This window comes from Pseudorasbora parva, chromosome 21, assembly GCF_024679245.1.
Source record: "Pseudorasbora parva isolate DD20220531a chromosome 21, ASM2467924v1, whole genome shotgun sequence".
Lineage (NCBI taxonomy): Eukaryota > Metazoa > Chordata > Actinopteri > Cypriniformes > Gobionidae > Pseudorasbora > Pseudorasbora parva.
In genome coordinates this window covers 15097535-15113470 of record NC_090192.1, presented here as the reverse complement: position 1 = coordinate 15113470, position 15936 = coordinate 15097535, and the positions used below count along the sequence as shown (strand labels likewise).

The window sequence follows — 15936 nt, the reverse complement described above, 5'->3', positions numbered from 1 at the left end:
TTAGAGTATTTTGAAGGACAAAAACAAAGTGTACAACCAGAACAGCATGTCATGTTCTTTAGACAGGCTATTTATTTTATTTTTTACTGTACAACTAGTAAAACATGTCCTGTTCTGTAGACATGATTATTATTTATTTATTCATGTTGTACCAGTCCAATATGACTGACGGTTGAAATAAACCTTGTGTTGTAAGAAAAAGTTTATTTTTTATGCATCTATTTTGATGCGTTTTCCTTAACTTTTGTAATTTTACATAGACATAAAAATATAGAAATTAATATCGATATCGCAGTATTCATTATCAATATCGCAATATCACATTTTTGTGAATATCGTGAACCCCTACTACAGAAGCAGGTGTACATATTTATCTGGTGAGGCGGTGTTTCCCCATTCTATTACATCATTGTTTAATATATATTCTAGAGCTCTCGTTTGCTGGGCCTGGTGTCAATAAAAGCTTTTCTTTGACTAACAAGGAAGTTTTCAGCTCCGAAATTTACTGGATATTCTTATATCACAATTAACTTTTATCAAAGGCTCAAGGGAAAGTTGATTTCTCAATTTATCACCCCTTTAAAGAAATCCCTTGCCTCAGGGACTTTTTCCCCCTCAGGGATAACTTTAAATCAAAATGCTTAAGAAGTTTCATGTAAACCTGGGCCCAGATTACCAGTTACCTTTCCTTTTTATACCCTGATATTAAGGGTCATGGGTGTCGGAAGAAAGTAAAAAGTGGGTGGGTCAGTAGCGGCTAAGACAAAATATGATCGGTGGGGAAATTGTTTTGCGGGGGGGTCTGTGGGTTCTCCCCCAGAAAAAAAATGATTTCATAGATGTGATTTCCTGCATTATGATGCGTTTTAGGCCATATCCCTTTCCTATACCAAAAAAAGACCTCAAACCAGTCAATACCAATAGTCTAATAAAAAGGCTATATTCATTAAACTGCTGTAGAAATCAACAGTTTCACAGATAATGATAATGAACAAGTTGCATGTTTTTTATGCTCCGTGTCCAGACAGAAAAAGTGCCGTTTACTAAACGATTGATTGGGCCAGACAAAATTACAGAAATCACTGTATTATTTACTGTGGGTATAGAGTAGGGGTAAGACGCATGGCATCAAGTTTTGATGCATATAATATTATCGTTTCTCTCAACATGAAAATGAGAAACAATACAAACACGACAACCATATACCGACTCGTGTGTGTGTGTGTGTGTGTGTGTGTGTGTGTGTGTGCGTGCGTGTGTGTATGTACGTTCTGCACAATAACATGGTTATTCTGATTTATTAGTGTTTTCTCCGGTCGCGCTGCTTGAGCTTATAATACTTTTGTTCTTTAGGCATATCATTTTTACACATACTGTTTAATGTTTTAAAACCTTAAGATAAAATGTAAGCGTGTTGTGTTCATTGCCTAATCATAAGCTTGTTCAGAAATGGTGACATGTTGATAAAAAAACACACCAAAAAAACTTCAAAAAAACTCTCTCATTTTCTCAAAATACCTAATTTAAATAAACAAATATTCAAATATTAGATTTTTATGAGCCCAAATATTCGAATACAATATTTTGGGAAAATGCCCATCCCTACTGGTTACCTTGATGCACGTATCCTTGAGATGAATGAGTCAATAAGTTAAATGCAGACTTGATGGTACTTTATTGCGAACCTCAGGACCTCCCCGTAGAGCAGGTTCTTCTCTCATGGCAGCTGTGATCTGATCATCCAGAGTCCACTGGATCAGACACACAAAGATGGCTTTAGGAAGAATGTTCTCAACTATTTGGCATGTTGGGAACTCCTTGCAACTATTTGATGTTGGGTTTTTGCCAGTTTCTGTTTCAGATTAAATTTCTTCAGCTTCAAGTAGAGTTCGTAGTCTCTGAGGCGTTGAAGGACCAGCGCAACATGTTGGTTGGGGTCAATCGAGGTTTCGGGAGTATATGAGGATATCATCAATGTAAATGATAACAAATATCTGGACCATGTTCAGAACACCTCATCCATAAACACTTGTAAGACTTTATGTTTTAATCATGTAGAACTGTGTAGTCGATGCACGGCCACAAGTTCTCTCCATCCTTCTTCGCTATGAAGAAAAAGCTTGAAGCAGCAGGCGATGTAGATGAACTCTTGTTTGAGTGCCTCCGTTATGTATTCTTCCGTGGTCTGTGTCTCCAGGATTTATAGTGGATAGATTCTACCCTTGGGCAGGGTGGCACCAGGCACCATCTTGATTGCGCTGTCCCATGACTGATGAGGTGGAAGTATTGCTGCCAGCTGCTTGCACAAATTCTAGAATGCCTGATTAGGGCTGGACGATATGGCCAAAATTCATATCACGATATTTTTCTTAATTTCGGTCGATACAATATAATTTCCGATATCGATATGAATTATATAAAAGCTTTAGAAAAAACTACTAAGAACTGCCACAAAGGATGTCTGTACCTACAAACTTCTGAAAAATGTATTTGCCAAGTCTATGAATAGTCCTCCTATAAAACTATATAATTTTTTAGAAATAAAACCAGTACAAATAAATTAATGTTCACCTTTTATTTGTATTTAGCCTTTATATGAAATAGAAATGTGACATCAACATCAAATAAACATAAGACTCTCACTTTATTAATATTAATATCTTTAAGTTTAAACTATAATATAGGCTGATTATATTATTCTTAATATAGATTAAACAAAAGAGCTTCAGCATATTCTAGCGGATGGATCTTCTTCAGATGGTGGATCTGCTTCACAGCGTACAGTGCTCCTATGCCGCAGACGCAGTTTATTGAGCATTTTCTTTTAAGTTTTAAATTTCAGTGAAGAACAATTCATAGCGCTCTATTTTCCATTTATGCAAAACTATAGCATATATTTAATGCTGCAGTTATTTAATTAAAAATGCAGTAAAAAACGTAATACAGTGAAATATTCTGATCTACATCATCTGTTCACTACGTGAATATATAGTAAAGTGTCATTTATTTCTGTGATCAAAGCTGAATTTATCATCATTACTCCAGTCTTCAGTGTCACTAATCATTCTCATATTAGGATTTGATGCTCAACAAACATTTATGATTATTATCAGTGTTGAAAACAGTTTTGTTGCTCATGATGCTCCTTCATTGCTTTCATATATTGTCGCAATCCTCTGACTGTCGTCGTCACCTTTCAGCTCATAACGATTGTTTTCCTTCAGCTGCAGCTCCAGTGCGACAGTAAGTTTCTACGAATCCGCTTTTGGACTTTCTGTGAGAGCGCCCTCCTCATATTTAGATACGAATAAAATGACAGGTCATGCATAGATTATTTTTTGTCTCTGAAATTAAATCTTGATGTATTCACGTTGGTTTGTATAGGCTACACTTGCCCGTGACCTCAAGAAGCGCGCAATCAACCGAGGTTAGAGAAAGCGGTCTATAGCATTCCTGTTAACTTGCCCGCCCTCGCTCCAGGTAATGCCGTTTCGAATCCCGCTCGGAGCGGGTCGACTAGGACCGGTGAGACCCAGTAAATGTGCGGGGGATGAAAATACACTTTATTAAAAGTGCAGGGGACACGCCGAACCACTTCCACCCCACTGAATTAACGTTAGTCTTTCTTCTCTTATCAACTATTTCTTTCTCCTTACTTGTGGAAGTTCGTTCAGTCACATTTGTGTTGCGGTCAGGGAAACTCTTTTTGTAGCTAAAACTTGCCGCGTTGGATCTATCAGTCTACTACTGCTGAGCACTGACTGCGTTTCTGTGGTGTACTTCATCGTGCAAGTAGCCAATCATGTTCTGCTCTTTCTGACGGCTGCGCCCTGAACGTCAGTCAGTGAGGAATGCTGTAATGTATCGAAATATCGGAAATGTGTTTAAAAATCATATCACCGTTATTGAAAAAAATTATATCGCGATATATATTGATATTGAATTATTGTCCAGCCCTATGCCTGATATTCCTCTGGTACACTCACACAGTTGACTACACTTTCGATTGTGATGGAGTCGAGGAACAATGATTGAACCAGTACCAGTACATTTAATTATCTCTTCACGTGCCCAGGAAATGGTAGGTGAATTTATCTGTATCCAGGGGCGTCCCAGAATGATGTCCGCAGTCGAACCTTCCAACAACATAAGCTAGATTTCCTGCCTATGCAGGTTGCCACTTACTGTGGTGTATAGTGAATGATTATTCCTTGGCTTACCCAAAATGGAATGGATGTTCTGGGTTTATGAACAGGGGAGTTTCTTGATCAGGAGATAGTCGAGAAGTTATTTTGTGATAAAATTCCCAGCTGAACAGTTGATGAGGACCTGAACTGTAATACAACATCAAGGAGTAGTCAAGTTAGGGGAAAGACCCTGTCAATAGGCAGTGATTTAAAGCAGCCTCATTCCAACAGCTCGCAGCAGCTATGGTGCGAAATCGCCCATGGAGGATTTACCTTGATGGAGATTGAAGAGTTGATCATGGACAGAGATAAATTTGTGGCTGGTTTGACCAAAAACTTCCCTGAAGTGTTCGGTAAATTTGTCTACTTGGTACTAATTGGTACTAAATCGTCTGTGTCCACTGAAGAGCTCTTTTCAGTGTGGAAATGGTGAGCTTGCATTTAAAATTTCAGAGAACATTGGAACAGAAATCTGCTGGAATCTTCCGCCACTCTAGAGAAGGTCGCTGGCTGAATGTGACTAATGCTGAAGAATTGGAAGATGTGGAAGTGGTGACTGGTTCTTCAAGTGATTGGGAGATTGCATTGTGAATCCTTGTAAAGGAGTCTGTGACTATAGCACAGCCTAGCTACAGTAAATAGTACATATACAAACATAGATAAATATATACAAATAAAGACACACAAGATTATTTCTGTAACTTTTACTGAAAAATAAAAGCAAGAAAACAAATGACTTATGAGCCAGTTCTTTTAAAATTAATCATTCAGAAATTTGCACAAACTCAGGAGTTGTGCGTATTGTGGCTTCACAAATGCTTTGCTGCTTACCTCAGTTGTAACGAGTGGTTATTTCAGTCAAGGTTGCTCTTCTATCAGCTTAAATCAGTCGGCCCATTCTCCTCTAATCTATTCAGTTTGGAGTTCAGGAGATTGTATTGACCAGGACCACACCCCTAAATGCATTGAAGCAACTGCCATGTGATTGATTGATTAGATAATTGCATTAATGAGAAATTGAAAAGGTGTTCCTAATAATCCTTTAGGTAAGTGTATACATCAATGATGCTTTTCACAGAGCACTTACACAGATACACACAGAACGTTTGAATGTAGGCGTCTACCAGCCTACCGGTCCGCTGGTTGAACACTGCTCCTACTTTCAAAAGCATCACATTTTTTCAATTTTAGAACCGATTTCGTATAGCAGTTGGTACTTTTAACAACACTAACTTTCATGCATTTAATTTTCCATTTATAAGTGAGATTTAACAATCAATGGACATGTAATACAAAATTGATAGGTACATTTTACAAACACTGTAAAGAGACTGTTCTGAAACAGAATGAAATGAAATAAAAATAATAAAATGAAAGTATTTTTCAAAAAAATTCACTGCTTTACTAATTAAAATGTTGTACATGCAGAGGTATTATATTATTTCCAATGCATATTAAGGTCACACTGCATGCAATAAAAAAAGTTTTCATTGAAATTGTTGGGTACAAAGCTGTTGATTCTTGATTCTTGTAGTTTTCAGATTGCCTTTTTCCATCATTGACCTCAAATCAGTCTACTTTTTTATTTTTATTTCAGGTAGAATTCTCATATCCTCCCATTATTCCCAGTGCGGGTCATGACAGTAACACTCTCCCAGAGGAATGGAAATACCTGCCTTTCCTGGCATTGCCCGACGGAGCGCACAATTATCAGGAAGGTAAAGTCTCAATCTACACTTGATTAAAAACTGAATCGTTTTTTTTAATTAGTTGTATATTTCTCTACAATCTGACACCATTTGTGCAAAACCTCTTGAAAAGCCAATGTGAAATATTTTGCACTTTCAGATTGTCAACTCACTGGTTTGTTTTAATGCCCTTAGACCAGTGATCAATCTTATTTTTTTTTAAATGTTTTTTACATTAACCATCATCAGTCAAACAGGTAAAACTCATCTTCTCGCCTGCTTTCTCGGCAATCTGTTCCTCACTGAGCTCAGTCACATCAAGCTTGTTTTCACATCAAGAGACATGTTTTTAGGAATTTGTAGGGTTTTAGTTCAGTAGTTTTAGTAGTTTAGTTCACACAAAAATGAAAAATATATCGTTAATTACGCACCCTCATGTCGTTCGACACCTGTAAGAACTTTGTTCATCTTCAGAACACAAATGAAGATATTTTAGGTGAAAGCTGATGGATGAGCAAGGCTCCAGATAGGCCTCCATTGACATTCAGTACATTTACACTCACAAGACCCATAAAGGCACTAAAAACATCGATACAAACTCCATCTCACTGCAGTGGCTCTACAGTAATGTTACGAAGCGACGAGAATATTTTTTGTGCGGAAATAAAATTAAAATAACGACTTTATGCCACTTTTATACTGCCACTTCGCGAGTAATTTTGAGCTGGACATAGGTAGTAATACAAGCACTTTATCTTCCGGTGCTTGAACCCCTGGCTAGTATGGACATACTTTAGACATAGAAATAAATCAATGTTGTGTTGTCCTGGTGGATATCAAATTTAAAAAAAAAATTGGAAGCAAATGAGAAAACCACTTGTTAGGAACAAATCCCTCTGTGCAGATAAAGGTATGTTTATAACTTAAGGCCAAATGTTTTCTGTGATGCAGAGGGAATCCCGGAATCCAGTCACGACAATTGATTTAACTGTATAAAGCAGATGTCACATAAAACACGCAAACTGATGGATCAATAAATAACTCGAAAGTAGAGCTGTACAATAAATCAAATTGCGATATGGTCTGTGAAATATTAAAGGGTTACTTCAGTGATTAGCATATGGCTTTGTATCAGTAGAAACCCTGGAGTATATTCAAATGATTGTGCTTTCCCCCCTCATATCCCCCTAAGACAAGAGATTTATGCATTTTATTTCTGGAATTTTTTTGTTGAAAATTTGCATCAAAGAAGGAATGTTTGGCCAAAGGCTAAAGACTATTTCCTCATGTTTTACACCTGGGGGGATGGGAGATCGCACTCACAGCACTCAGCTCGCAGCTGCAGCCTAAGGAATTCATGGAATTTCTATGAAAGTTAAGCTTCCAAAGGCATGAACTGAAAATGCGCCAGACTGAACACGCTTTGTGAATGTATGCCGCGAATGTGGTCGCGATTACCTCCGCTCTCGAGTCTAACCTAATCATCTGAATCAACTAATTAACTTTAAACACCTGCATAAGATTCCTAAGGTTTTTAAAAACTCCCAGCCTGGTTCATTACTCAAAACCGCAATCATGGGTAAGACTGCCGACCGACCCTGTCCAGAAGGCCATCATTGACACCCTCAAGCGAGAGGGGAAGACACAGAAAGAAATTTCTGAACGAATAGGCTGTTCCTAGAGTGCTGTATCAAGGCACCTCAGTGGGAAGTCTGTGGGAAGGAAAAAGTGTGGCAAAAAATGCTGCACAACGAGAAGAGGTGACCAGACCCTGAGGAATATTGTGGAGAAGGACCGATTCCAGACCTTGGGGGACCTGCGGAAGCAGTGGACTGGGTCTGGAGTAGAACCATCCAGAGCCACCATGCACAAGCGTGTGCAGGAAATGGGCTACAGGTGCCGCATTCCCCAGGTCAAGCCATTTTGGGCTACAGAGAAGCAGCACTGGACTGTTGCTCAGTGGTCCAAAGTACTTTTTTCGGATGAAAGCAAATTTTGCATGTCATTCGGAAATCAGTCATCAGTCAATGGAGGAAGACTGGGGAGAAGGAAATGACAAAATGCCTGAAGTCCAGTGTCAAGTACCCACAGTCAGTGATGGTCTGGGGTGCCATGTCAGCTGCTGGTGTTGGTCCACTGTGTTTTATCAAGGGCCGGGTCAATGCAGCTAGCTATCAGGAGATTTTGGAGCACTTCATGCTTCCATCTGCTGAAAAGCTTTATGGAGATGATTTCATTTTTCAGCACGACCTGGCACCTGCTCACAGTGCCAAAACCACTGGTAAATGGTTTACTGACCATGGTATTACTGTGCTCAATTGGCCTGCCAAATCTCCTGACCTGAACCCCATAGAGAATCTGTGGGATATTGTGAAGAGAAAGTTGAGAGACACAAGACCCAACACTCTGGATGAGCTTAAGGCCGCTATCGAAGCATCCTGGGCCTCCATAACACCTCAGCAGTGCCACAGGCTGATTGCCTCCATGCCACGCCGCATTGAAGCAGTCATTTCTGCAAAAGGATTCCCGACCAAGTATTGAGTGCATAACTGAACATAATTACTTGAAGGTTGACTTTTTTGTATTAAAACAACTTTTCTTTTATTGGTCGGATGAAATATGCAATTTTTTTTTGAGATTTTTGGGTAGGAGCTGTATGCCAAAATCATCAGTATTAAAACAATAAAAGACCTGAAATATTTCAGTTGGTGTGCAATGAACCTAAAATATATGAAAGTTTATTTTTTATCATTACATTATGGAAAATAATTAACTTCATCACAATATGCTAATTTTTTGAGAAGGACCTGTAGAGTGTAGACTAAGTAAGCAGTTTTATATTTGAATATTTAATTTCTTTCTTGACTTGCTACTGTTAAATAGATCTAATATAGCTAAAAAAGAAAGAACTGTTTTTGTCATATTGTTTGTAATTTGCATTTTTTGCTTATTTTTAAAAACGGATACAATTAAAAATCTATATTATAATTATAAGATTACATTTTTAAAATTATTAAATTGCTCTTATCATGAAATACAATTTTAGTCATCCCAACCTGTTTAGAAGTGAAAGATTAGATAAAGATAACATGATTGATAATGTGATCTCTGCAAGGATGTTCACACTGGCATGCAGTTATGCCAGTATCCCACAATATTACTGTTTTAACTGTAGTTTTGATTAAATAAATGCAGCTTTGGTGAGCAGAAGATAAACATTTAAAAAGCTGTCAGTTAGCACTGCATTATTCATATGATATAGGCCTACTTTATTGTCAATAAATAGCCTACATTGAGATGGCTTAAAAAACACACATAAAGCATATATATTGTAGCAATCGTCTGATTGTCGTCGTCACGTTTCAGCTCATAACGATCGTTTTCCTTCAGCTGCAGCTCCAGCGTGACAAAGTTTCTACGAAACCGCTTTTGGACTTTCTGTGAGAGCGCCCTCCTCATATTTAGATACGAATAAAAGGACAGGTCATGCATAGATAATTTTTTTGTCTCTGAATTTAAATCTTGATGTATTCACATTGGTTTTGCCTGCCCTCATGCCCTTTGCTTGCTACTGCTAAGGTTTAGTCGCATACAATAGTCCATAAACCAAATCATGTCATTATAAACCACGAGTAAACCCACACAAATGTTGACAGGCCACTAAATACAGTAACTTGCATACCACAGAGATGGACGTCCTGCTGCTGCTGTTTCTCCTGTTCAATTTATTTCAGCCTCCGGATCTGATTCTGGATCATATGTATTAGTTGAATCTGATTGATAGCCATAGTTTATTAGGGTAACGTTTTCTTCTCCACACTTGAGGATGTCATAGACGCTCTCAATACAATATCTGCGCGCGCTCGTGATTCTTTAGCTCCGCCCACACGATACATGTCAATCCGCTCGTTTTTTCCCCGGAAAGACTCGATACAGCCTATCTTTCTTTTATAAATATAATAAAACTAAAGACTTTTCGGAGATATGAAGGATACAATACTACTTTATATGTACTCAAGTATTCCACATTAACACATCTTTATTTCGTTGCATTTTTTGCTAAATATATGTTACTTTGTACACATTTCACAGTCCTGCAAAGATGACAGAAAATGTACTCGCATGCTATGCTGTAGATGACAGGATTTACTCGCATGCTGTAGTTCCTGCCATAGTGACATAGTGATTGTTCCCTTGTTTGTCTCCATAGTAACCTATGATTTTCACCTGTGTCTCATTTAGTTACTTTGTTGCCTTTTAAAACAAGAGTAGACTTTAAATTATATGCATCTGTGGTGAAATTACTAGATTTTCATGTCAATACATGTTTATTTTAATGCAAACAATGCTCTGACACTTTAATTCAGCGAGTGCAGCACAGTAAATAATAGACTTGGATTGCCGTACTGGTGTATACATATCGCTCCTGGAACAGATTGCCGGAACGCATCCGTGTGCATTGTGGAAGCTTTAATAGGTACAGAAAAAAAACGCACCGTATACGCATTACGCACTGCAAACGTAGTATGTGTGAAACAGGCATAATAATAATAGTTATAATGATAATTAATAATGAAGTGTTATTTGTCTTCATTGTGCGCTGCTACTCTCATAGTGTGACAATGACAAAGTGTCCTCATTGTTTTTTGGGTTTTTTTTCCTGTGTATTCTCGACACAGTTTAATTTGCTCCAATTGTGTGTTTGTGTGCGTTAGAAGTTAATTTAAAAAAAGAAGAAAATCCTTTTAAAAAAATTATTTTTTTGTATTTTGATGCAAGATGTTTGATACAAGGGTCTTGTATGTGCAGAATGAGCTATGATCATAAATGCAATCAATAAAGAATTGTATCAGCATATCAGTTTTTAAACTCCACATTGTGTTTTATTTTTATGGACAGACACTGTCTACTTTCATTTGCCTCCTTTGGATGGACAGCTGAAATGTGTTTATGGAGTGTCTTGCTACAGACAGATGGAGGCTAAGGTTTGGCCACAATAGTTTATGCTTACAATGCTTTGTGTAAAAATTTATTTTTAAATTAAGATTAAGCCAGTGAAAAAATGACTTAAATATTTGAATTACCTTACATCATAAGTAAACAGTTTCCTCAATCCAACATACATTTCTTTAAATAAATAAACTAGTAGTGTTGTTTTTGTTTTGTAAGATACTGTAACAGAATCACATTATATCTAGTCTGATATTGGTGCAATGCTGTGTTTTACAGGCACTGAAAGTACGAGAGGCAGATATCACGAGAGAGACGGTTCAGAAAAGTGTTTGCGTTCTCAGTCGATTGGTGAGATGCATAATGCTAGAGAATCCTTGATTTACATAAAAATACAGATTATTAATTGTATGTATTGTTGTTTCAGCCACTGTTTGGTATGATACAGGCTAAACTTCAGCTCATAACTCACGCTTACTTTGAAGAAAAAGATTTCTCTCAGATCTCCATCCTAAAGGCAAGATCTTTCACACACATTTTATTGTAAGATATTTTAAGAACTAATACAGCTAGAAGATGTAAATGACCAGTAAGTTAAAATGTTTGACACTTATAAAATAAAAATATAGATAAATAAAAACGTTTTTTTGATGCAATTTGTTCATTTTGAATTCTAAAGTACATCTTTAGACTCACATCTACAATTAAATGACCTGCAAAAAAATGCATTATTGGAGATTTATTTGCAGTGCTAATATCAAGTACATTTTATTTTATGTTTTATGTTCAAAATGTTTTTTTAGTATAAAATACATTACTTTCAAGTCTTAAGAGGTAGGAAGTAACAGTTATTAGTAAAACATAAAATAAATGATCAAATTAGGGGAGGTTTGAGGTATGTATACCTCTGTAAATATTACTAAAAATTGTACACCTTAGTACACCTCTCGCCAAATCACTTAGTACACCTCTCATGTATGATTGTTCTTGGTTCTCTGTAGGAGCTTTATGATCATATGAACAGATCTTTAAGCTGTACAGCGCTGGAGGGATCACAGATATATCTCGGTAATTTAACTATAATGGATCATTTCTCTCTTAACTCACCTTAAATTAATTAGTGTGATGTCAAATTTAACCGCTATTTACTTTACAAATACACATTTTAGTCTTATTGTGTGTGACCGACCAGTGCACATTATTGTGAAAAAAATGTTTTACTCATATTTTTTCTTTTGTTTTTCTAAAGGTCTGTCTGCCAGAGATTTGATCCTGCACTTTAAACACAAGGTAAAGGACTAGACACTAGACTCTTTTTAAATGCTGCTTTTTCCTTTTGGATAATACATATTAATTTTGTTTGATTTTGGAGTAAATGTTTGTATTGTTTCTTCTTATTTGCTGTAGATTCTAATTATTTTTAAACTGATTCTGCTAGAAAAGAAGGTAATTATTAACATCTCAATACACACTTTGTAGTAAAGTGGGTTCTCAAGGATGAGTCTAGTCTTAAATACACACATACTGTATTTACTATCTCCCTATAGATCCTGTTTTATGTGACTCCGGTGAAGAGATTAGTAGAAACTTTGATGACTGTCCTGTCATTATTTCCAGGTAAAAATGCTGTAAAACAGGTAATGCGATATGCTGTCAGATTTGTATTGGTGGGTGTGTTATTCTAACTGACTTAAAAGTTAATAGAAAAATAGTATCACTGCAGAGCAACTAGGGGAAGATACTGTACAAGAAGATACTGTAAATGTTATTAGATTGTCAGTCACATATTCCCTGTCTGTTTGTGGACTTTTATGTTATTTCCCGTTGTGTGTTTTGCTTTGTAGTTCTTTGTAGTTTTTCATGCTGATTTAGTTCTCCAGGTGTTTTCAATCTGCCACGCCTCCTTTAATGAAACTATCGAGGTGCTGCATCCCAAATCGCCTACTTATACTACGTCCTAAAAGTATGTACTCTTTTTGTGAAGAAAAAGTATATACTTTTGAGTGTGTAGCAGAAAAGTATGCAAGCTTCGGGACATACTACTTCGCCATCTTTAACGGACTCTGTCGCTTAGTTACGTGCATCCCGTCACTGTTTAAATGCCCTATAAGGCATCGTCAGATTCGTCACAGTTCAAATCCTCCACATTCAGTTTAATCTCCTACCTTATCGGAGAGAAATGTAGCCGCTCGTTGATCTGCCATTTGTAGGTCTTTAATGCAGAGACTCTCCTCATGTGTTTGCAGTTTAAATATAATGATGCATTTAAAAGTTAATGGACAAACATGTCCTTATAAAAGTTCTCAATGCTGCTGCAGGTGAAATAGTATAATGTGGACAACACTGAATAAATATATTTTTGTCAGGTTAAATATTGATAGTTGGTCACTCAAACCCCTTTATCTAAACTTCTCTACTTAACCGGACTCGCACATCCGTCATGTTTGTAGTTTTTTATCGCTTTTTATCCGCGTTTGTAGTTCTAATCGAATCCTCGTCCAACTCACAATGGGTTGTGGGCAATATCAGCCGTTAGAGTGCCCATCGATTCATACTTCGAATTCGGACTGGAAATAGTAAACCATCCGTGTATCTTTGGAATACTCTTTTCAACATACTACGATTTGGAACATACTAATTCTATTATCGAATACTATTTAGTATGGATAGTATGCGAATTGGGACGCAGGGAGGGTATGCATCGACGACACTTTCCTGCCAAAACACGCCCCCTCAGCAGGGGCTGGGTGTCAGAAGAGCTGCTGCGTGACTGCAGTTAATAGTGGAAAACGTGAGTAGAGAAAACTATTCTAAGTTTAACTAAAGGTTGGGCTCGATATAGTGTTCCTTACAACTTACCAAAGATTCAGTGATCCATGGATAATGACATGCAGCCAGGAATCATGTTTTCCTGAGTTTATGAGCCTGATTTTGAAATGATTATTTATAACTGTCAGTCATTAAATTTTTTGAGTGAATCCCGCATGTATGCGGATGGGTCAGTGTATTGAAGCGTGTATGTGGCAGCTTTTCACGAATGGAAAAAAAAAGTTTTAATTCAAATTCTGAATATTATAGAGCTCTTAATAAAAATGATATTGCCTAGAAAGTGCGCAAAGAACGCTACCTTTATAATCACTAAAAGCTGTCACTCATTCAATAAACACAATCTCACAAAGTTTCGTTTCGTTTCAAGCCTCCCCCTAACCCCACCCAACCCTCCCACCCCATACCCAACACCCCACCCCACCCCACCGGGCCTGGTTTTGTGTGTTTTCGCTGCATTCACACTGTAAACCAGTGCTGCCTCTCAGTCTTTTTCACGGGCGCAGTCGCTCCACCTGATGGTGACATCATGTGCATTCCCTCTATTCCCTAAATGAAACAGGAACATCCAGGAATTCAAGACCCAAGACATGGACAGGTTAACAGCAAACAATGACCAACAAAAGACTACTGAATAATACAGACACAGACAGAGACACAGACAGAGACAGAGACACAGACAGAGACACAGACAGAGACACAGACAGAGACACAGACAGAGACACAGACAGAGACACACAGACAGAGACACACAGACAGAGACACACAGACAGGGACACACAGACAGAGACACACAGACAGAGACACACAGACAGAGACACACACACAGACACACACACACAGACACACAGACACACACACACACACACACACACACACACACACACACACACACACACACACACACACACACACACACACACACACACACACACACACACACACAGGCAGACAAGCTTAAGATAAAAAGGGGGTGTTGTTAATGGGAAACACCTGGGGAGACTAATTTCAAGACTAACTTGAAAAACTACAAAGAACTACAAAATAAAGCACATGAAACACTTCAACGTAAAAGTCCAAGGTCACAGAGCACATGTGACATGGTAGAATTGGGATGGTGGGCCTGGGCCGTGGAATTCTTTTAAAGAGTAAACAGAATTACTTTATGAATATTATTCTTAAGCTTGATAAAGTGACTTATTAATTATTTCCCCCAGGTATAATAGAGCATGGGTTGGCAGATTCCTCTCACTATCAGCCCCGTAGGAGCATCTCAGATGACTTCAGTTCACCAGAAATCATATCTGCAGATGAAGAATCATTCTCCATGTCTGCTACAGATATTACTGACATACCAAAAGAGTTTGATTGCGGGTATGATGTCGATGACCAGCCAGATCAGTCAAAGCCTTGTAACACTGCTCTGGACACACACTACAGTCAGCCTCACACAGGAAACTTGCTGGACTCCTCAGAGTGTGAATGGGAGACGCTAGAGCCTCATGTGATGGACGATATTGAAGAGAAAGTAGACATAGCTCATTCAGAGATGTTTGACACAGACTCAGGGCTGCCGATAACAGTACAGCCACAGTCAGCCACAGGACAGGGAACGTTGACCTCAGGCCTTGTATCTGGACTGCAAGAAGACCAGTATGGACTACCACTCGCTATATTTACAAAGGTTTGCACACACAGCCACACAAAGACACAAGCTACATTCACCATAATATGAGTAAAACGTTCAGTAATTTTAAAATGCTTGAATATATTAATCATAACTATTTATAAAGTTAGTTTATACTATATTTAATTACATTTAGCATATCTCCTCAAAGTCTTAGTTTTTTTATTATTCAAAGGATTCAGAATTTGAATTGTAGCCTATAAGGTTTTACAAAAAATATATTAACAGTCTGTCTGAGAAATAGATCATGCTCTGTACATTTTAAAACAATTATAGAGTCATTTATTGAGTTCGTTTTTCAACAACACAAACCTTCCAGTCTCAGCTACAACTACAGCATTTGAGGGCAGTCAAACTAGACATTGTTCATGGGCAGCTAATGAAGACCATAGGCTGGCAATATGCAAATGTGTTAGATTGTTAAGTAGGTTTGTAATAGAAAGAGAAACTTAAATGTCTGATGACTTATTTTAGCAGTTCTGAATCAATATTTTTTTTAGGAGAAAGATTACTTTATTTAGCATGCACTTGGATCTTTAATACACAAACAATTATTACACTTTGCATGTAAAGAGATATTTGAAAAATCTTAATGTGG

General features: G+C 37.5%; 1 protein-coding gene across 1 annotated transcript in view; it reads left to right on the top strand.

Annotated features, from left to right (window-relative positions):
- The window catches only part of avl9 (AVL9 homolog (S. cerevisiase)), a 34618-nt gene that overhangs the window by 3734 nt on the left and 14948 nt on the right, over window positions 1–15936 (top strand). The window contains exons 2-10 of the mRNA XM_067429948.1: window positions 5785–5905; window positions 10775–10860; window positions 11105–11176; window positions 11253–11342; window positions 11827–11893; window positions 12075–12115; window positions 12233–12271; window positions 12373–12442; window positions 14869–15335. Of these exons, the coding sequence (XP_067286049.1) occupies window positions 5785–5905; window positions 10775–10860; window positions 11105–11176; window positions 11253–11342; window positions 11827–11893; window positions 12075–12115; window positions 12233–12271; window positions 12373–12442; window positions 14869–15335 (1053 nt within the window). The remainder of the gene's footprint in view (window positions 1–5784; window positions 5906–10774; window positions 10861–11104; window positions 11177–11252; window positions 11343–11826; window positions 11894–12074; window positions 12116–12232; window positions 12272–12372; window positions 12443–14868; window positions 15336–15936) is intronic.